A 23,814-nucleotide genomic window follows, 5' to 3' on the forward strand; every position below is an offset into this window, starting at 1 on the left:
CCCCATTCAGATCTCCAGGAGGGGACAGCCAAGGGAGAGGTGACCATGAGAAAAAGACTGAACAACCAACAAAAGAATAGCATTCCACAAGTTGGGGTGTGAAATGTCCAAAGTTTCACCATGTTAGGGAAGCTGGAAAATCTGAAAAGGGAAATGCACAGGCTCAATCCAGATATTGTGGGGGTCAGTAAAGTGAAATGGAAAAAAAGGAGAATATGGACTTGGTAGTAGCAATGTTCACCTGCTTTATTGTTCTTCATTGATATTCCTCGATGTTGAAGTACTGCATTTTTATACTTGCTGAAAAATGGGGGGTGGAAGTTCAACACTGACTTCTATAAATGATGTGGCCGACAGCTGCACAGTTGCGTTTCACAGTTCTTTCCTCTCACTGTCCACAACCCCCCAATATTACAGATATATGGCCAGTTCACTATTGGTAAATTTAGATAAGCCTCACTAATAGCTTGCAGGTAAGCATGAGCATATTGCTACAATAGTTTGCTGTTGAACATCTATGAGCAGTAAAAACCTAACCACACAGTTCAAGCTTTTTCAGAATAATACAGACACTGTCACAGTTTTAACACTAGTTCCACAGTTCAGTTGATGCATTGTTGTTATTCTAAATTGATACAGACTTCCCGTATTAAAATCAGCCATGGACTGACTGTCTCAGGACCAAAAATCAGGCCTTTATATATCCTCTCAATAATAGGCACTGAAACTATACATTGTTCAATGTTTAATTTACAGGAATTACAATTAAAACATAACTCATTCAATTAACTGAATATATAGAAGAATTCTATCTTTTTAAGAGTTCCTTCTACCACACAGGCTAGGCTGAATTATTTGTTTAAATAATGAAATTAACAGAGATAGTTAGGCAAACAATGCTTCTGACAAACCTGGTACTTATTTTGGAATTAGTTAAGGGCTAGCTTTGCTAACATGTTTTCAATTGGAGCCAAATAAATACATAAAGAATCCTAGTAGTTCTTCTTCCAAATGTTTATAATAAGTACACAATTTATATCTGTTTAAAAGTCAACAATAGCATTTAAGTCATGAAACAAAATAAATTATGAAATTAATTACCATACAAAACTAAGCACATAACTAGACCTGGTGCTATATTTATTAACACTGAGGGCGAACCTTTCTCTTTTATGAAAATGTAGATTTTTACTCAAGCATTTTAATGATAATTAGGGAAAAATGAAAATAAAATGAATTTAAGGAGGCAATGGCAAAACAAAAGAGGAAGTAAAGAGATACCAGCTTGCTTCATCACAAGTTCTGCAATAAATTTCAGTCAGTAATATGAAATTACAAAAAGAGGAGGTATACTTGGAAAAGGCCAGCAGATATGGGGACATTTCAGTTAGATTACATCGTGGTCAGACAGAGATACCAAAATATGATATTGAATAAGGCATACCCAGGAGCAGATATGGACTTCCAGAGTACACATGGAGATGTAAATATAGGTCAATATAAATATCATAGACAGTTTTCTACTCTATGACACATGACTACAATAGCTTAAGAATGATCATATGCACATCAGTGTATTGTACATCTATATTACCTCTTAAGTTAAAATATTTTCAGTATTTTGATTTATTTTACATCAATGAGGGCTATTTCACTGAGTATCTGTTTAGGGGGCATTAACATATATCCTTTTTATAAATATGTATTACATATTATTATTTTATGATATGTTCTACATCTTTGAAGACCACCTCACTATGGATATGTGGAACAGAAAGAGCATCTAATCTAATCTCAAGAATCACATCATTGGTATCCATTTTCTTTTTTAATGGAATTCTTTAAGGGGCCACAAGCATCTATACATATGCTGCCACAAGTTTTGGAAATCTCTGTAGAGGACATACAACAATTCATTGGTACCAACATAATGGGTCTCCCACCCATACCTCACTGATAATCACAGACTACTTAAGAAAACATTTAGATATGATCATATTAGTCATTCAGGAAACAAAAAAATTGTCCTCATGCTCACCAGAATTAGCACCTCTAGGATTTTACCATTGGGGAAAATTAAAATGTGAGGTCTATAGGGAATCTCCTGAAGATGCGAATTTCCATATAACACAGGCCTGTGCTGGAATAAGTCCAGATTAAATTCGACATTCAGTAGTGCCTGTAATCACTATATAGCATGTATCAATGTTCAAAGGCAATATTTTCAACAATAGAAATGACAGTTGTTACAATAAACATGCGAACTTCACCTGAGCCACATTTGGGCTTACTTTTAGTACATTGGACCAGATGTTTGTGGGACCTCTTCTCGAGACACTAGAACAATGATTTGTGGCACTATTGTCTTGTTACTACTTGATCAAGTCCCACACTTAATACGTAACTGAACTCCTTTCAAAGCCTCCTTCCAATGTCATAAAAAGTATATAATCCAGTTTAAAGAAAACAAAGTCTGTGTCATAATTGTGCAGCTATAAACATTAAAAATTACTTGCATTTTTCAGAAAATTTGCCACATTTTCCACTGTAACTTTGTGTAAATGGGATCTCAATATATCTACCCATTCTGTCTGTTTTGTATGGCCTGTCTTATTTGCCTCAACTTGCATGGTACAATATATCTAACACAGTACATACTGGTACATTAAGTGACCATTACTATTACTGATCAAACTTCAATTTCTTTACCAAACAATAAATTACATATTCATTATATGCACATGCACACACACAGCAAAAATGAAACAACATTGGCACTTACAGATGATTTTTAAGATGCCTTTTTAATTCTCTAAATCCATAGGAGTGGAGTGTGTGGCAGGCTGTATCAAATCCCTTGTTGAGATCCACAAGCATAGCGTTAACAAATACTCTCATTTAAAATGAGAATTTCACTTTTAACAAACTGGACCTGAAACTATACTCTGAGTACTAAGAACGTTACTTATAGAGAGATTATCACAGATTTTGAATGCATGTAGTACTCTACTGTTTTACAGGATGGGCACTAGTTACTAGGATGTGACTTTCCACCTTTCTTGTGCAGAGATAACATTTTTAAGGATAGAGGGAAACAACTACTACTTTCATTTTGAACCATTTTTAAGAATTGTATATATGAATTTCTTTGCAGTGTGTCAATACAATCAAATCTTCACAGGTTTCTTGCCACATAATATCACAGTGTGAGCATGATGTTTTGAAAGGGCTGCATAAAACAGATGGCAAAGCCACTGCTCAGCTATCATAGAATGACAACTGTGAGATTGAAATGCTGCACCCAATATCTATATGAGCAGACAGACTGTGACACATCAGCACTTTGCCAGAAGATGGAAAGAGAGAGTAGCATTTTCAAAACTTTGTACTCACATTGCAATATTATGAGGCAAGGAAACAGTAAAGATTTAATTATATATTTAAGAATTGTTAACTAATTATTTATTACAACTTACACTGTTCTTACTATGTCTCTTCATTTTTAGGGTATCTTTGTTAGTTATTCAACATTTTTGTATGAGATAACTAATCATTTATTACAAGTTAGACAGTTCTTACAATGTATCTTCATTTTGACAGTGTCTTTGTGAGTTATTCAATGTTTTATTATGAGATAATTATAGGCAAACATAGATCTATAATCTCGTGATTTGATCATCAGCAGAACACACGTTTCTAAATCATAAAAGTGTGACCAGACACTTTTGGGCCTGAATTAACAAGCAAGTACCTGATACTGTTGTGGAAAACCTGAATGTTTTAACTTAAGGTTGGAGTAAATGTAATATTAGGTAAAATATAAGAAATCTTTTTCATCTGATTTCATTTATAAACATCTTTTTATATGAGTGTCAAATCTTTATGGCACTTTTGTGGTAAATGTAAAAAAGTTAGACCTGTTGCTTCAGTTAGAAACTGATGAGCCTCAAGCAAAGGCACAACAAACTTTCATTGCAATATTGAGCAAGAATGTAGGGAAGTCAGCAAGGAGAAAGTAAGTTTTTTGTTAGGTAGCCTTGATGCCAGAGGTACAGGCCAACTTTTGCAGGATGAATTAGGATCAGAATACCAGGTCACCATTTTCTTTTTAAACTTAGCACTTGTCTGGGTCAGGTGACAGAGGATTTAGCTTCACTCTGTAAAGACTTTACCAAGGAAGACACCATGGTTATTGTAGGTAGGCCAGCCAACAGTATTGACAGATATCCTTGATACAATGTAGAGTGTGATCTGGTAAAGATTGCATCAGGATCAAGACATATCAATGGGGATTTTGTGTTTGTTCTGATATGCCATGACTGACCTCATTTGAACTCTTCTGTCAGGAGAGTTAATTTGGAGTTGGAACAGCTGTTTGGGGCAGGTGCGGGGTCACATATTGGTGTGGTTCCTGTCGATTCCCTCAGTAGGTGGGATTATACTAGAGATGGGCTACATCTCATCAGTAAAGGGCTGGTCTAACTGCAGGAAATGTGTGTGTGGGGGGGGGGGGGGGGGGGGGGGGGACTGCAATGAGTGCTAAAATACTAGTGGCATTGGAGCAGCATGATTTTTAGGATAGGAGGATAGATAAGACAGAAAGAAGTCAAGTTTTAAGTGAGGTCAGGATTGAAATCAACCTTCACTTTGAGAAAGAAACTAAACAGCATAATTCTGGCACATATTTTCAGCAAACACAGTTCTTGGTTCACAAGTTTCATCAATCAGCAGAAATTTTATTTTCACCCAGTTTTATCTCAGTTAGTGGGAAATGCCTACTGTCTTTAGTGCATTAACATATTCGAGGGCTAAGAAGTAAAATCAATGAAATACTTATCTGCATTGATGAATTAGACTCATCCAAGCCAGCTGATGTAACCTGCCTCTCTAAACACTGGTTCAGATGTATTAAGATAAGTGTTGCAGGATAAGGTATCCTGTAAGACAAAAAGGAAATTATATCTATCAGTCAGGAAAAAACCTAATGTAAATGCTGTAGATCATTAAAAAACATACTGCAAAATATTGAAGATAGTAATATGTACATCAAAGCAAATAAATTATCAGAAAAAGACAGTCACGTCAGATAGCAAAATAAAGACAATATGGGATATAGTGAAAGAAAAGACTGGCAGAACTAGAGATGACGAGGAGCACAGAGATTTGAAAGTAAATGATACGTGGGTAACAGATGTGTGCAGTGTTGCTGAATTTTTCAATAAGCACCTCATAGCTGTTACTGAAAAGATGTGGTTGTCAGGTTCAGTAGATGCTGCCATGGGATATCTCAGACCAATTGCTACAAATAACTACAATAATAAGAGTATGATCCTTACAACATCAGTAGAAGTAATGCCCACCATAAAATCATTAAAATCAAAAAATTCTAGTTGCTGTGAACAAAACTGATTAAACAATGTGCCTCTGACTGAAGTGTCATTTAAGTTATTTATGTAACCAGTCTTTTTATCAGTGGAAAACCTCCTGAATGGTTGAAATATGCAGAAGTTAAGCTACTATTTAGGAAAGGAAATAAAGAAATAACATCAAACCTCTGTCTAATTTTGCTTTTGCCTAAATTCTCAAAAATTCTAGAAAATGTAATATACAGTCATCTTCTTAACCATCTGACGATAGATAAAATATCATCCAAGTCACAATTCAGATTCCTAAAGGGTTCCAATATTGAGAAGGCTCTCTACACATACTGTGTGAATGTACTTAATTCATTAGCCAATAAATTACAGGCTACTGGTATATTTTGTGATCTGTCAAAGGTATTTGACTGTGTAAATCACAATATCCTTTTAAGTAAATTAGAATACTATGGTGTAATAGGAAATGTTGCAAAATAGTTCAAATCCTATATCTCTGACAGAAGACAAAGGGTGTCAATAGGAAAGAGACTTGTATTAAGCTATCAGGTACCATTTAGCTGGGAACAAATAACATGTGGTGTCCCCTTAGGTTCCCTCTTAGGACTCATATATTTTTGTGTATATCAACGACCTTCCATCAGTAACATTACCAGATGTTAAGTTTGTTTTCTCTACAGATGATACAAACATTTCAATAAATAGTAACTCAAGTACAGTCTCAGAAAGGTCAGCTAATGAAATTTTCATGGACATTAATAAATGTTTCTCTATCACTGAACCTTGAAAAAACAAGTGTATACCAAAAATGTAATGACAAGCAGATAGAAGAAGTTGACAGTGTTAAATTCTTGGGATTACAGCTTGGCAATAAATTTAACTGGGAGAAGTATACCACAGAACTGCTGAAGCATCTAAGCAAATCTCTATTTGCTATGCAAATGTTGTCAGACGTAGGTGATATAAAAAATAAAGGAACTAGCATGCTAGGCTTACTTTCATTTCATAATGTCATGCATGTTTATTTTCTGGGGTAAGCCAAGCCAAGCTAAAGTCTTCTGGGACCATAAACAAGTAACATGAATTATTTGTGGTGCAAACTCAAGCACATACTGCAGAGAGCTGTTTAAGGAACTGGGGATACTAAAATACTGCTTCACAATATATTTATTCTTTAATGAAAGTTGTCATTACAAGTATATATTTTTTTCAAACCAACAGCTCAGTTCATGGAATCAGTACTAGAAATCAATTTGGTTTCCAGCGTGGCAAAAGTACTACTGATGCAATTAACAAGTTTATCGACAAAATCAGCACATCATTAGACAACCATAATAAAGTTGCAGGAATCTTTTGTGATCTCACAAAAGCCTTTGACTCTGTAAATCATGCACTGCTTATCTATAAGCTTGACAAGTATGGGATCAAGGGTAATGTTCTAAATTGGCTTACTTCATACTTATCAAATAGGAAACAAAGAGTGATTGTCTCATCAAATTCAGCAAATTACTATTCAAAATGGAAAACAGTAGCCCAAGGTGTCCCTCAAGGCTCGATTCTAGGACCTATTTTGTTCTTGTTCTATGTTAATGATTTACTGAACAATATAAATGCTCCATCGATTTTATTTGCAGATGACACATCTGTATTAATTGAAAACCAGGAGCCAGAAAACATCCCTCTCTACATAATACACACAATGAACAAACTAGAAACATGGTTCCAACTGAATGGATTAAGATTGAACATCCCCAAAACCCACATGGTCCAGTTCAGAACAAAACAGTCAAAGCCCCAAGAAATTAAAATAACTTATAAAAATCAGGATATAGAGGAAGTAGATTCTGTTAAGTTTTTAGGGTTAAACCTAGATAAAAATTTAAATTGGAATAAACATGTTGACTACCTGTTAAACAAATTATGTAGCTTTGCATTTGCTATGCAAATATTAGCTGGTGCAACAGACATGAATACAAGGAAAATTGCATACCACAGCTACTTTCAATCAGTTGTAAGGTATGGTATTATTTTTTGGGGAAATTCAAGCAATATATTGCGCATACTAAAGCTACAGAAAAGAATAATAAGGAACATGTGTACCGCCCATCCAAGGACATCATGTCGCCCACTATTTGAAAAACAACAGTTATTAACAGTTCCCTCCTTATACATCTATGATATTATCATCTTTCTACATAGCAATTTAGAGTTATTCAAGAAAAACTGTTTCAATCACTCATATAACACAAGAAACAAAGACAATTTCATGCTTCCCACTCATCGGTTAAACCTATATGCACAGTCTCCTCAGTATATGGCAATGAAAATCCATAACAAGCTAAAAGGAAAGAATGTTCTGAGTATGAACCTAGAGACACTGAAAACAAAGCTATATGATATACTTGTCAAACGCTGCTACTACACTGTTGAGGAGTTCATGAAGGATGAACTGAACATTTGAGCAGGATAAATTTACATATAGTCTTGTGTGTAAATGTAGCTGTCCTTCACAAAAGGGAGGAAAGAAAAATAAAAGTTTATATTAATGTTAAAATTCTTTGTACCAATTAGGCCTAAGTTGTGTTATCCATTTTTTGACGTGTCTCCTGTACACTAATCATATGATTAGAAATTGTATGTTATGAGACGAATAAAACACTATACACTATACACTATACTAAGAATAACTTTCACAATGATTTAAAGTCTCTTACTGTGGTTCAGAAAGGTGTCCACTGGACAGCAGCACACTATTTCAATAACATGCCAGCAGCCATGAAAAGTTTATCTAATAATGAAATTCAGTTTGAGAAGATGGTTCAAATGGCTCTGAGCACTATGGGACTTAACATCTATGGTCATCAGTCCCCTAGAAATTAGAACTACTTAAACCTAACTAACCTAAGGACAGCACACAACAGTTTGAGAAGAGTCTAAAGGATTTATTGGTGGCCATCTCCTTCTACTCCATTAATGAATTTCTTAGCAGAACCAGCTGAAGTGTGTATGTTATTAATAATATCGTGTAATGTGAATATTTTGCACAACCTGTAAAATTTTTTTGCAGTAATGCAGTCATATATTATTTGATGATGCATGGCTACAATAGCCTAAGTATTGTCATATGCACCTAAGTGTATTGAAAGTTCAATATTTGGTGATAATTTTTATATCCTTTTAAATGTAAATATGCTTAAGTCTTTTTTCTGATCTTATATTGTGTGCATTTACTGTGTAGTCTTGTTTTCTGGCACATTCCACATCCCAGAGGATATCCTCGCTATGAATCAACTGGAATGAAAAGTACATCTCCAAACAAAAAATATTGTGTCATCTATTCTGTAGTTTTTCCTTCACAGTGTCTTTAGGATTCTGTGCCAAGATGAAGTTTACAGCTTTTTGCACAGAGCTCTATGCAACCCAGAAGCAGTGGAATGATTGAGATATGATTGGCAGAAGATTTGAATCATTTTCGCTAATTCCATAAATGGACTTCAGAAGACGTACCTAGCAGATAAAATGCTAAAACATATTTGTCTCATTCACATCCTTGAAGGTTCATAATTATGGGGTTCAGTGAACACAATTCATAAGCAAATGGAAGAATAAAATACCCTCTTCACATTTTATAATGGCAAGAAAAGTAAGTGTCATTCTACTGATTAGTAATCAACCACAGTCTCATGTATGGTGTTTCAGCAAAGCTCAAAATTTGCAGACTTTGGTTTTTTGGTAGAATACTGGGAAAGCACAACCTATCTACACAGGAGATTGCTTGAAAATCACTCATGTGGCCAATTCTAGAATATTGATGAAGTGTACCAAAAGAAATTAACACAGGATATTGAACGTATACATATAAGAGCAGCATGAATGGTCACAGGTTTGTCTGATCTGGGGGAGAGTGTCACAAAGATGCCAAACAAAGTTACCTGGAAGACATTTGAAGATAGATGCAAATTATCCCGAGAAAGTCTATTAATAAAGTTTCAAGAACTGGTTTTAAATGATGACTCTAAGAACAGGAAGGAACCCTAATAACTGGTACAATGAGACTACCCTCTGTCACGCACCTCATGGTGGGATTCAGAATATAGAAGTAGATTTAGGTGTGGATTGTCCCCAGAGCTGCTCATTGTCCTTTGGTTCTGAACCAGAGACTTCGAAGGTTCTATGACAAGTTAGGCTTGACTTCCTCATCTTGCACCTTGGGGTTGAGAACTGTAGGGTCCCCCCTAAATGGGTCAGGTGTACACTACACATCAGAGGCTGCTACTCAGGTAGCTGACTGTGTGTGGGGTGCACACAAGGGTTTTTTAGATTTGGTGACACTCCATCCAGTCCAGATAATGAAAGCTGTAGGAAACCCAGAAGTATCAGTGTAAGACTGATAGAAATCACTCCTACAGGAAAGAGTATTAAAATTCTAATGCTAAACTACTAAAGCCTTTGCAACAAAGTGCCAAGGTTTTAAGCGCTCATAAAAAGCAGTGAAGCTCACATAATATGAGGTATAGAAAGCTGGCTGAAACCTGAAATTGATACCAGTGAGATTTTGAGGGAAAATTTAAGTGTATATTGAAAGAATAGGCAAAAGGGAAATGAAGGGGGTCGATTTGCCACAGTAGACAAGAAACTCAAATCCACTGAGATAGAAATTGAAGCTGCATATGAGATTGTTTGGACAATGTAGGCATTAATTGATAATTGGATCCTTCTATCAGCCACCAGACTCATCTTCTGATGTGACCAAAAAAACTTTAGAGAAAACCTCATTTCACTTATATGTAACTTCCCCAGTCATACTGTAACCATTAGTGAAGATTTAAATCATCCAACAATTAACTGGGAAAATTACAGTTTTGTTATTGGTGGGTGTGAGAAGGCATCCTGTGAAACACTGCTAAATGTCTACCTAGAACAATAGTTAGGAACCCCACTCATGATGGAAATATATTGGATATAATGGCAAAAAAATAGACCTGACCTCTTTGAGAATGTCCACACTGAAACTGGTAGCAGTGACCATGACACAGTTGTGACAACAATGATTACCAAAGTGCAAAGGACAACTAAAATTAGCAGAAATATGCATACGTTCAGTAAACTAGATAAAAATATCAATAGTTCCATATCTCAGTGAGGAACTCGAACCTTACAGCACAGGGCTGGAGAATGTAGAGTAACTGTGGCTCAGGTCTAAAATAATAGTTGACCATGCACTAGACAGACATAATGGGAGGGACCTCCATGATATACAGTCACTGTAAAGAAGCTTCTCAAGAAACAGAGATTACTGCATAACAGGTGTGAAACAAAGTGTAGGGTTATAGAGAGAGAGAGAGATGCTGAATGAAACACATTTTGCTGTCAAGAGACTAATGCATGATTCCTTCAATGACTACCATAGCAGAATACTGTGAAATGATATTTCACCAAAGCAAAGGTAGTGTCCACATCCTAGCGAATGAGGCAGAACTCAAATTGAGGGTAGCAAAGCAAAAGCTCAAATGCTTAACTTCATTTTCAAATGTTCCTTTACAAAGGAAAACCCAGGATAATTCCCATAACTTAATCCCTATATGACCAAAATATGAATGAAATAAGATTTAGTGTTAGCAGTGTTGAGAAACAGCTGAAATTGTTAAAATTGAACAAAGCTCCAGGGCTCAATGGAATCCCTGTCAGATTCTACACTGAATTTGTGGCTGAGTTAGCCTCTCTTCTAACTATAATCTATCATAGATCCCTTGAATAAAAAACCATGTCCAGTTCTTGGAAAAAAAGCACAGGTCACATCTGTCTACAAGAAGGATGGTAGAAGTGATCCACAAAACTACTGTCCAGTATCCTTGACTTCTATTCATTATAGAATCTTATAAAATATTCTGAGCTCAAACATAATGATGTATCTTGAACAGAATGACCTCCTCAATGCCAACCAGTATGGGTTTGAAAAACATTGGTCATGTGAAATCCTATTTGCACTTTTCTCACAAGACACAGTGAAAGCTTTGGATCATGGTTGTCAGATAGGTGCAGTATTTCTTGATTTCTGAAAAGCATTTGACTCAGTACCACACCTACACTTGTTGCCAAAAGTGTAATTGTATGAGGTATCAAGTAAAATTTGTGACTGGATTGAGGGCTTTATAGTAAGGAGGATGCAGGATGAGATTTTCACTCTGCAGTGGAGTGTGTGCTGATATGAAACTTCCTGGCAGATTAAAACTGTGTGCTGGACCGAGACTCGAACTTGGGACCTTTGCCTTTTGCAGGAAAGTGCTCTACCACTGAGCTACCCAAGCATGACTCATACCCCATCCTCACAACCTTACTTCTGCCAGTATCTCGTCTCCTACCTTCCAAACTTTACAGAAACTCTCCAGTAAATCTTGCAGAACTAGCACTCCTGAAAGAAAGGATATTGTGGAGACATGGCTTAGCCACAGCCTGGAGGATGTTTTCAGAATGAGATTTTCACTCTGCAGTGGAGTGTACACTGATATGAAACTTCCTGGCAGATTAAAACTGTGTGCCAGACCTAGACCCGAACTCGGGACCTTTGCCTTTCGCAGGCAAGTGGTAGAGCACTTGCCCATGAAAGGCAAAGGTTCTGAGTTTGAGTCTCAGTCCAGCACACAGTTTTAATCTACCAAGAAGTTTCAGGATGCAGGATGTTATCTTGGATGGAGAATCATCATCAGATGTAGAAGTAACTTAAGCTGTGCTGCAGGGTAGCGAGTTTGGCCCCTAGCTGCTCATGTTGTATATTAATGGCCTTGCACACAATATTAATAGCAACCTCAGAGTTTTTTGCGGACAATGCAGTTATCTATAATGAACTACTATCTGAAAGAAGCTGCACACATATTCAGTCAGATATTGATAAGTTTTCAAAGTTAAGCCAATATTGACAATTTGCTTTAAATGGTTGGTTGGTTGGTTTGGGGAAGGAGACCAGACAGCGTGGTCATCGGTCTCATCGGATTAGGGAAGGATTGGGAAGGAAGTCGGCCATGCCCTTTCAGAGGAACCAACCCGGCATTTGCCTGGAGTGATTTAGGGAAATCACGGAAAACCTAAATCAGGATGGCCGGACGCGGGATTGAACCGTCGTCCTCCCGAATGCGAGTCCAGTGTCTAACCACTGCGCCACCCCGCTCGGTTTGCTTTAAATGTTCAGGAATGCAAACACACTACACAAACCGAAAAAATGTAGAATCCTGTGATAATGACATCAATTGGTGACTGTTGTAATTAGCCAAATCATAGAAGTACCTGGGTGTAACACTTTGTAGGGATATGAAATGGAATGATTACATATGCTCACTCCTGGGTAAAGCAGATGGTTGACTTCAATTTATTAATAGAATCCTGGAGAAGTGCAATCCCTCTACAAAGGAGATCGCTTACAAATCACTTGTATGACTGGTTATAGACTATTGCTCTAGTGTGTGGGACCCATACCAAAAGGACTAACAGGAGTTATTGAACGTATACAGAGAAGGGCAGCACGAATGGTCACAGCTTTGTTTCATCTGTGGGTGAGGAACTGAACTGGTAGACTCTTGAAGATAGACATAAACATCATAAGGGTAAGATTAGGATGATTACCACACAGCAGAGGCATTCAATCAATCATTCTTCCCATGCTACATAGGTGAGTGGAATAGGAAGAAACCCTAATAACTAGTACAGTGGGATGTACCCACTGCCATGCACCTCACAGTGGTTTGCAGAATAGAGACATAGGTGTAGATGTTTGCATACAGGGCAATGAGTTGGCTGACATGGCAATGAGGAGTGCCTATACTAATAACAGTGTACTCCTATGAACTGCCCCCTTGGTTTCTATTACTTCATTTTTAACACAAAAGTTACATATGATTGGGAGAGCTGGATGCATAAAGCAACAAACAGTTTAAGCCAACAGTTCTGTCAAGGTCACACAGATGGAAATAAGTGGCTTTGATGTGATTGAGCATTGTACACTGCACTTTGTTACAAGATCAATTTTTGGGTGGTAAGAAAAACCTACAGTGTGCTGTACTTGTGTTATATGAGTGAAGATGTGCCACATTTTGATTGAATGAGTTTAGTAGTAAGAAATAGGGAAATGTTTGAAGGTTTTGTATATTGTCAAGAGCTCAACTTAAGTGTTGGATATTTTAATATTTAACAGTGGGTGGGCCATTCCCTCCCATAAGAGATAATAACTTTTCTCTGTACTTGTCATTTTCTGCAAATAAAACATTTGTATACAAATGATTTTCTATCTGTGAGCAACATGGTCAGACTGTGTTGTCCATCTAATTAGATAATTAACATGTTACATTTTCTGAATGTAACTTTCTGATAATCCAGTTTGATGTTCACTTTCAGTTTTTCATAAATGGGGTTGTTTTACAGAGAAACCATCAGAGATAGGACTTGTACCTGATGTTGGGAAGGTTGGAGGATGTGAATCTGATACAACTGCGGGAGGCAGTAATGGCTGTAGTGGAATGATGAGCTCAAGCCCACATGAATCAGTCTGCTTGCCCACACCAATGCGTGTGTCATTGGGACGCAGGCAAGATATTAGTCCATATGCAACTTTCCAGGTCCCCAATTCCATGGGGAGTGAAGGTGCAGTGGAAGGTGTCCCACTCACTATGGACCATTGCTCTCAGGGTCAGCCTCTGGAAGGAGTCAATGTTGACATATACAAGGTAATAAACAGTATCTTTGGAGTGATGTGTGCTATGATAAAACAAATTTGGTTGCTAAATTCCAATGAATTATGCAATGAGTATAGCTTTTCCTTTGTTAGTGTAAATTCATTCTATTCTTGTACTTACTTATACTTTTTTAACTCTATTTTTTTATGTAGCAGTGGGTAACTAACTTGACCTAAAAGAAATTTCAGTACCAAATTTCATCATTGAAGAAACATTACCATGTGACAGACTTCTTCAATTTTCCTGATTTTGGTCAGATGATGTAATTGACTCATTGCACCTGCTGTTACTGTGGAAACTGCCAATTTTCAACTCTTTGCAGTGAATGTGAAGCTCAAAGAAAACCATGTATGTGCAAAAGTACGAAATACCGTGTAACAGGAATGTCATACACTCTGTGATGTTATTTGTGGAAGATGCTGTTGCCTGTAGGGAGGTTGTAACATCAGAAGACTATAGCATAATCCAAGAAGACTGACTAAGGATTGACAATAGATGCAGTGCTTGGCATCTGTCAGTCATTCTCAAAAACATATCCTCCTTTCATACGCTAATTCCAAGTGACCAATGATTTCTTTCTTATTGAAAAGATTGTCTTGTGGAACCATTTCCATCAGCTGAGACTCGAGAATTGCTTTCAGGTATGGAGAGATAAGTAACAGGGGATAAAAATGTGCTATGGCTGTGTGCCCTTTTGCATTTTCATGGCAAAACAACACAGAGTCAGTTATACAGTATTGTTTCTTCATTGATGATTTGTAGTCTGTGAATACACATTATTTGTACAACGTTTTTGTTCATCTCTAAATATCTGAAATATAATGCTTTAATATTTGTTTTTATTTGATTTGAATATAATGGCTTTCCACTTTACCTATACCAGTAATATACTGTTCAATGATATCACTAAGTGATGTTACAACATCAAAAATTAATCTGTCAAATTGCATTTTTATTTTCATTATTTGAATTTTGAAGTACAATTCACTTTTAACCATAAATAAATGCTACATTAAGTTTTTTTACTAAAGTTCTGGATGTGAATGTGCCTGCTTTTACATGAAAGTGAAATTTCTCAGGAAGAGGAAAACCATTTTTTAAGTTATTCCAGGACAATAATCATTGAATACAGCCTTTTACATTGCTTTCTTCCTCAAATAAATAGTTTTGCACAACCACTGACCAGAAACAGGCACATAGACTTATCATTAAGTGCCTAAAACTAACCTCATTCTAAAGTTATGCTTCTGACTGGCATTTCCTCTTAAGAATGCTGACAAGAAAGTGCTGCAGAGAAAAAAAAAACAAGATTTAAGCAAATGACTCTTACCTAATACTTAGACACCAGCTTCCTTGAGAGAAACTAACCTTGCAACCTCTTCCCTTCACCTGAAGACTTCTTCAGTCTGCAATTGATCTGTGGAAGCCCAATTGGCAGAACATTGAAAGTGGACACCATCATGGCAATTTATTCTCTGTAAGAACAACCAGCTATTGTAGTTAGTGTTTACTCTGAGGACTGAAAGACAATATGAGAAATGGGATTTCTGTATAAAGTCAATGGCTATGTGACTTCGGAGAAAAGGCACTATCACACATACATCAGTACATTTCATCCTGTGTCCAGAGCAGTTCAGTGATTTAGAAAAATAATACATTACGGTAAATTTTAACCTATGGCAATTTGTTGCTTCTCTTTATTTTGTTTCTGGATTTTTGTAGTTTATTCCAGTAATGTTTATTATTTTTTACAACCTGTCTTGTAATGTTTACATTTGTTATTTTCGAAAAATTCTCTCATTTTTAATAAATTCCATTCTGCTATTTAACTTTTTGATATTCACTAACTAGTGTTTACCATCATCCTGTCATCAACTGACCTAATATGGTTCCACAATAATTGTAATTGTGTGTGCTACAGGAAAATAACGTGAATGCTCAGAATCAATTTGATGATGGCTTACAAGTTTCCACAGTGAAGTCTCAAGAGCCCCTGGTTTGAAATAACATGTTTTCACACTTTGCTTCACTCTGAGTGTATTCATTATGACTGTAGTATGAGGGATGTAGCACTGTTGTCATCAAGATAATCATTATCACAACTGGTGGGGGTATGCAGTAACATCTCTTACAAAAGGAAGACTGTCAAATCACAAGAAATAGTCTGGATGCCAACAACTAAATCATCTCAACAAAAAATGAGCATTAATATATACTGGAGATTCTGAAAACTTAATTTGTGTCTGACAGAAAATATCTATATAGCATATTCTGCAAAGTTGTCAGGAAGAAAAACAAAACCAACTGCTACAATTTGCTAGAACTTTTTTCATATCATCATCATCTTCTTCTCCTTCTTCTCTTGCACTACTCCAATCCATTGTGAATCATCACCTCTTACACAGTTTTCTGCCAAGTAATCTGATTTTTTGCTAATTCTTTTAAATTCTAACATATTATTGTTTGCAGGTCTTTTTCAGCACCATCAACCCACATTGTTTTTGGGTGATTTTACTCTCACCAACTTCTGGTATGTTCAGTTAAGCTCTTCTTTGGCACCTCTTCACCATCTACTCATGGGCTCCTATCTGTTTTAATGAGTTTGCTATTTTTATGATTGGTGAATTTTTACAGGTAGCATAAAGTCCATTTTTACACCATTCTCCAATTTCCACCTTCATAATGTAAACCTATTATTCTGCTGAGCATCTTCCTCTCAAAGCCACCCAGTATGTAGGTGTTTTCCTTACTGTTAGTGGCCAAGTTTCTGAGGTGTATGTGGACACTGATCCTACAAGTGTTTTATATGCTATTTAGTCTTGTGAGATAAAACTCTTCAAGAAACTACTTTCATTGTACCAAAATGGGTTCCATTCGTTACAACTATAGTTGAATAGACATAAGTTGATCCATGACAGTTGCAGTGGGATGGGACAGCAGTTTTGTGAGCCTACCTCAAATAATAACGTGAAGCGATTTTACAAATATCTCTATGGCAGTGCCACAGAGCTATCATCAATTCTGCAAACTGCTACTGTTTTCACCTGCAGCTATTAGGCATTCCACAGTTGACAGACAGCAACAGCTCTGTGCTGTCAGGGATCTTCTAATGCTGTCTCAACTATAGTCATTTATAATTTTGTAAAAGGTATTATTGTTTTCAGTTATGGTCTATCCCAGGTGTTTTAAACTGCTCAATCCTCTTAAATTCACAGTTACATGTAGTTTTTGATATCAGCATGTTTCCCATATGTACTCTTCTACAAGCCTCTGATTTGCTGATAGCCAATCCCCTGTCTTAGTACAAAGAAGAACTTCTCTATTCCCCTCTGAGATCTTGTAACAGGACCTCATGATGTAAGCTAACACTGCAGTGGTTTATAGGTTATCTGACTAGATGTTCTCTCACCACATTTTCCAGCGTTACAAAGGGAAGAAGAAAGTCTAGTTCATCCCCATACAAGACATCACTGTAAATATTCAGTGGTTTGGACATTATTCCTAAAACCACTACTTTGCTTCACATGATGTTGATTGTCATCTTCACCAACCTTGTCAGCACATCAAGTGTTACCATTTTTCTTAAGGCAGAGCATAATGCCCCTCCTACAGTTCACACTATCGTATGTAGTTTAAAAACGATCATTAGGTAGTAAATGATGTATTCTTTTTTTTTTTTTTTTTTTTTTTACTTACAGGAATCCAAGTTGACTTGGTGAACACGTCTCTTTCTGAATAATTATGAGGAGAGGGTAAAAGGAAGATATCTTATATATTTTACCTCAAGTTTAAGAAGAAGGGGACCAGATAGTTTGTACAGATTGTCGAAGAATATGATTCCTTTTTTCCCACTGTTTTGGATTTAACTATCTTCTCAGGTCAACATCACCATTTTTATGAAATGTTGTTCCCACTTTCCACTAATCTGTTTTAGTGAATATACTGGGAATTTTTTTATTCTGGCACTCTTGTTCATAGGTTGTTTCAGAGCGGCATCATTTGTTAATTCCATTCTCCACTCTCATGACTTATCTTCATTCCAGCACCTTTCACTAACAGACAGCCTTTTTTTTACTTCTGATAGACTATAAATAAAAGACAAGTTCATAGAAAACAGTTATTTTATTACCAAAAGTTTTGTACACTTATAGTTACTTTTCAACATAATCATCAAAAAGATTGAGACATTTATCGTAGCTGTGGACAAGATTTGCAATACCCTCTTCAAAAGATGTTGCCGCCAATGATTTCAAATGAGCATTGATGTTGTTTTGAAGATCTTCATTGATTTGAAAGTGCTGCCCTCCTAGCCCCATCTTCAGTTCATGAAAAAAGTGAAAGTCACTGGGTGCCAGGGTTCCTGAAGTCAGCAATCCTCTTCATTTGTTTTGAATGGCTCTCTGCAAACATTGTAAACTTTCACAATAAGCAGCTTCATTGATAGTGGTTCCAGGCTGCATAAACTCTAAAAGCAACACCCCTTTTTGGTCCGAAAACTCCTTCAACAAGATCGGCTATAATGACAGACTTGTGTCCTTGGCCCCATTCATCACGCACATCATTTTGGCCATCTTTAAACTTTCGGCACCATTCATGCACAACACCATCAGTCATGAAGTTATCACCATACATTTGGCTCATTCTCCGATGAATTTCTGCTGCACTATTCCCTTCTGCTTGCACTCGGTGGGAGCAACAATGGCGGCAGCCATGTTTACATGGCTGTAGTGCAATGCAGACTGATGCCTTGAGGTCGGCAATGGCAGAGTGTGTAGTGCAAGAGTTGCGCAGTAGCCTACAGTGCATGTCCACTTTCTGCCATTTGCATAGCTTCTATACTAAGTGATCGGAGGTTGGAAAAAAAAAATGTCCTTGTGTATCATATATCATATACTTCACTCATATCCATAAATACACCACTAAATATTATTTTTGTCTTCATTTTCAGTGTGGCAGCAGTGCAGATTCTGTCTACACAAAAATTTGTAAAACATCACAGTATGATGATGATGCTGTGGACTGGATCCCACTTCACAGTTTGTACAAATCCCACAGGTACTGACATTAAACTGTTTTGCGGCAAGCAGGCCTCTGTCTTCCAAACCATTTCCTCCAATTTGTGACATTTGCATACAAACAAATGAGGAGGAGTTTATGGATTTAATGGTCTACAATACATTCAAGTGCCTTTTTCTAAAATTTTGTGAGTACAGTTTTCAAGTTGCCAGTCAAAAGAAAATATTTCCTCAGCTACACCTTAAGTGCCCACTGTGTACAAGTGCTTGAGGCTTCTGCACCCTCAATGTTACGCAGTACACTGAAGCACAATAACTGGAAGAATAATGTGAGAAACATATACATACAAAGGCTTAAAATATGTGTCAATTTCTCAGTGTTCCCTTCCATTTGTATGGCATACATTTCACAATAAATGCATGTGGAATAGGTGGAAAATCCCTTTGCAATATTTGTTGCATCATTGTTGTGACTATATAATACTACTCATTATTGTATAAAATTTTATAATTGATTGTAGCAGTATTTGTGTCACTGAGTTTTTCAAGAAGTTCTGTGCAGATGTATATAAGAAGATAATATACCAAAATACTGCAATCCAAAAGTACTTATTTTGGACATATTAAATAAATACTTCAGTAAGTGTACTTCAAGGGGGTAAATAATCACATGTCATTAGTGTTTTAAGTTTTGAATGCAACAGTGTTAACCAGGTTGTCATGAATGAAGTCATGCTCACAGGAAGTTAACAGGTATGCTGACATTTAGAACAGGCCATAAAGTCGCAGTGATTAAAAACAATAAGCAAAATATGTGAATTGAAGATGGCATCTATGGTATTGTTTGTCAAGTATTTGACATAAGAAATGCTCTTCTTTTTTGTAAACATGTTACATGATGTATGTCTGTTTATCTCACCAGATAATACTTTGAAGCTTCTTGTACTTCTTGAAAATTCAAACAACAAAAGATGGAAGTAACTTTTAACCAGATTATTGCAGTCTCATAAAATTTTGTTGGAAATATAAGCTATAAAATGTTTGCATCTTGATATATTTATTGTCAATGAAAGAGAAAGAAATTAAATTATTTTGAACAGAATTAACCTCTACAAAAAGTTATTTATCATACAATCCTGATGTACTTGTTGTAACCAGAAAAATAAAATGATTGTTGTATACTGTGTTGAGTAAATCTAATGTGTATCAAAGTGAATGAAACTTGATATTTTTAAGGAATGAGAACAGAAGCTCAGAATCATATTACATCCTCTAGGGTACCTTGAGTGTTCTTAAACAAATTTCTCAGCTATATTGTTACTGTAGAAATGGGTTTTGGATGAGATGTTGCATGTAATTGTGCAATCCCTTTGACATTCCATCAGCACAACTGGCTGACATCTTCAAGTGTGATGAACACAATGCTGAGCTGTCACTGAAGCCTCCTACTTTTATTTTATTTTATTTTTTTGAGTCATCAGTCTTCTGACTGGTTTGATGCAGCCTGTGATGTATTCCTCTCCTGTGTCAACCTCTTCATCTCAGAGTAGCACTTGCAACCTACAACTCCTACTTAAGCCAGTCTGTCCACTATTGTCATCCAAATACTTAAGTCACTACCAAAGCATCACCCTTTGTCTGACCAGTGTATCTCTTTTGTGGTCCCCATGACTTCAAACCATCAGTAATGGATTCAGTATTGTGCTACATTGGAACCCCCCCCCCCCCCCCCCTATCTCTCTCTCTCTCTATTCACAAGGTTTATTGAGCTGCAAATTTTCCCCACTTCATTAATTATGCTAACCTACTACAAAAATGTTGATGAGAGTCCTTTGATATTATTGTAGCCCAAATTGTGCCCCATGCTGAGAAAATGTGGGCCACTGCAGACTTCCATGGGTGGTCCAGATGTGTGTCATCGATGTCTGTTGCATCTGTGTTCCACTGTGCAACAGATTTGTCAGGTGTATGGATTGCAACATGTAGGTAGAATCTTATAAATATCAGACCTTATAAAACTTAGATTGTCCTTTGCTTAGACTAGAAGAACTAAGAATTGGCAGATGGAACATGCATTTAACTTTGTTTCTTTAAAATATTTTCCTATATTTGAAGAAATACTGCTGTCAAATGGCAAGATGACTATTACTCCATGTCATTCATTTTGTTCAAGCACCTCACATCATCTTACATATGCTGGTTATAAGGCATGGTGGATCTCCTGTTTGGAATATTCTTTTTGTAGGAGTTTGGTATGGAGATGGTGTAACTCATCAGTTAACCTGTCTGAATCTGAAACAGATCATCTCTGTGGACCAATGTCCTAGTATGCCACTTCACTGTAAAGGATCGTGACAGCTGGTGGGCTGCAAACATAAGTTTGTGAGTACAGGTTTACAGTATGCAGTGCAACTCAATTTTTTCTCCATCTCCACTATAAACTTGATTTTAGAATGAAGATAACTCAGAAATTGTAAAAATACATCCAGTAATGCAAGCCAGAAAGCCACATTACAAAGATGTCATCCATATAACACCAAAAGTAAGTATGTTTTAACTCCAATGACAGGCATGCTCTCTCCTCAAGATCTTCCTTAAAATGTTAGCCACAATGGGTGGCAAGGGACTACTCATATGACACCATCAGTGTGTTCAAAGTAATGGTACCACAGGTGATGTGAAAATGGGTGTTCCTTGGTGATGTGTTATGTAGAGAAAAAATATATTCAGTTCACAAGCAGTACTCAAAATATTAGATCATGATGTTCCATTCAAAACCTGACATGTTATGGTGTGAGAATTCGCACACAGCTGGGAACTGTCAAATGTAATTTAAAATCACATGAGAATAAAAGAATAATAGGCAGAGAGCAGTGACAGGCTGCTGAAAGATTGAAGAAATTTAGGAGAAGGGGGTAGTTCTCATGGCAGTGAGCCACGTCTCCATAGGAGGAAAGGTGCCTGAGATGGGAGAGAGGAAGCATGTGTCCTGGCTCTTCACACAGCAGGCAAAATTTGTGTTTGCACAGAACAACCTTGAAAAACTGAGAGCATGTGGCAACAAGTGCCAGCTGCATGGTCCAGTCCATGCTTGAGGCAGTGTGATACAATGCCCATCCTGTAGCTGTTGATGGCCAACTTCTGTGTGTGAATACAAGCAACAGTATTTTCTGATGTCAATTTTGCATAAGAATTGACAACTCTTTGCTGTAAACAATTCGAGTTTTCCTTTGGGTCTTAGTGGGTTTCTGTTTGAAGCTACAGCAAAAACAAAATTTAAAAACATTCTGGCCACCATCTCTGAAACTCTTCATCTGCACTGAAAGCTGAAAGATGTTATAACTTCAATTTCAGATGAAATTATACCAACTGGAAAAGTGGGCATGATGTAAACATTACAAAACAATGCAGAAGGAAAACAGTCTGTCCCAAAACCATATAGAAGGCAAAAACTAAAAATATGTGCCATATTTTCTATTTTTGTAAGAAACACTTTGAAACAATGAGTGGAACTAGATGTTTAAAACCAGAAGACAGACTTAATATAGTTGCAGAGCAATAAAACATGACTACAGAGATATCATTGAGAATTTCAGGTGTAATTTCCCACGTGAAATATTGAAAATGTAGTTAAACGGATTAAATCCTGCAAACCTTGACAAATTCTTTCAAGTGACAAAGAAAGCATAATACTTAAACATAAAAAATCTGAAGAGTGTTCTTAATAATCAAAAATTATATAGTAAAACTTGCTCAAAACAGAATTGCATAGATGCTAAAATATAATTTCCCAAATTGGACAGGTTTCCAGAATACACAAAGCTAACCATGCTACATAAAATTCATCAGGAACTTACTGTATCCAGGACAGAAACTGAATGTGCAAGAGCAAATGCACTTTCAGCTTCTTCAACACTAAGAATAAGAGACTGTATCAATAATCTCTTATAATGGGACTTGCATATGTAAATAACTCCCTGCTCCATGGGTTTTGTGAGGCTGGCTGAACGTGATGGGAACCAAGCCAATTTCATGTTTGATAACTTGACTTTCAAGTGGCAGGTTGCATTGCCTAGGAAAAAGAGAACTTGGCATTTTTTTAATTTTTTAATTTTATTTATTTTTCGTATTGGCATTGAAAGAGCCCAGCCATTCTTCCATAAGATCACTCTCCATCCATTCCCTTTTTATTACTTCACCATGTGACTGGAAGCTTACTGACATATATGTTCTTGAAAGAACATGGTTGTGCTACACCTTTCCAATCACTAGTGGCTTGTCCATTTCAACTAACACGTTTCCACACAGAAGTATAGTGAGTCTTTCCTCAGACACTTTTCTGCTGTTGCACTGTTCACCTCGAATTGTTAGAGATTTTGAAGGCATTGAATGATAAAACAGTCCCATTTCATCAGGCCTTCCATTCTGTTGTTACACTTTCCTGCACATCCTTAGCTTCCCCACACACCTTATTCCTCATGACATTGTGGCTTACTTTGAAATTTTCCAGCAATCCTGTGGATGCCTTAAATTTCATATTTCCAAACTCCTTAGTGACTTTCAGTGCCTCACTCTGCAAACTATTCCCACACTATCTCATCAATTACTTCATGTCCCATCTTCTTCATCTTTATTTTCATTTTCCCATCCCCTTTCATCCATTGATCCCATACCTCATCCTTGTTTATTAAACTATCATAA

The 23,814-nt window shown here is 36.6% G+C and overlaps 1 protein-coding gene across 3 annotated transcripts in view; it reads left to right on the forward strand.

Annotated features, from left to right (window-relative positions):
* Window positions 1-20,215, forward strand: part of LOC126162509 (Down syndrome cell adhesion molecule-like protein 1 homolog) — a 169,015-nt gene extending 148,800 nt beyond the window's left edge. For 2 of the 3 annotated variants that reach the window (XM_049919061.1, XM_049919062.1), the window contains 2 exons: window positions 13,788-14,089; window positions 19,047-20,215. In XM_049919061.1, coding sequence (XP_049775018.1) covers window positions 13,788-14,089; window positions 19,047-19,160 — 416 coding nt within the window. In that variant the 3' untranslated portion in view covers window positions 19,161-20,215. Of the gene's footprint in view, window positions 1-13,787; window positions 14,090-17,796; window positions 19,007-19,046 lie in introns of those variants that run through there. The other variant, XM_049919063.1, reaches the window with a different exon arrangement.
* Window positions 20,216-23,814: the final 3,599 nt, after the last annotated feature.

Source organism: Schistocerca cancellata, chromosome 2 (assembly GCF_023864275.1).
Source record: "Schistocerca cancellata isolate TAMUIC-IGC-003103 chromosome 2, iqSchCanc2.1, whole genome shotgun sequence".
In the NCBI taxonomy this organism is placed as follows: Eukaryota; Metazoa; Arthropoda; class Insecta; order Orthoptera; family Acrididae; genus Schistocerca; species Schistocerca cancellata.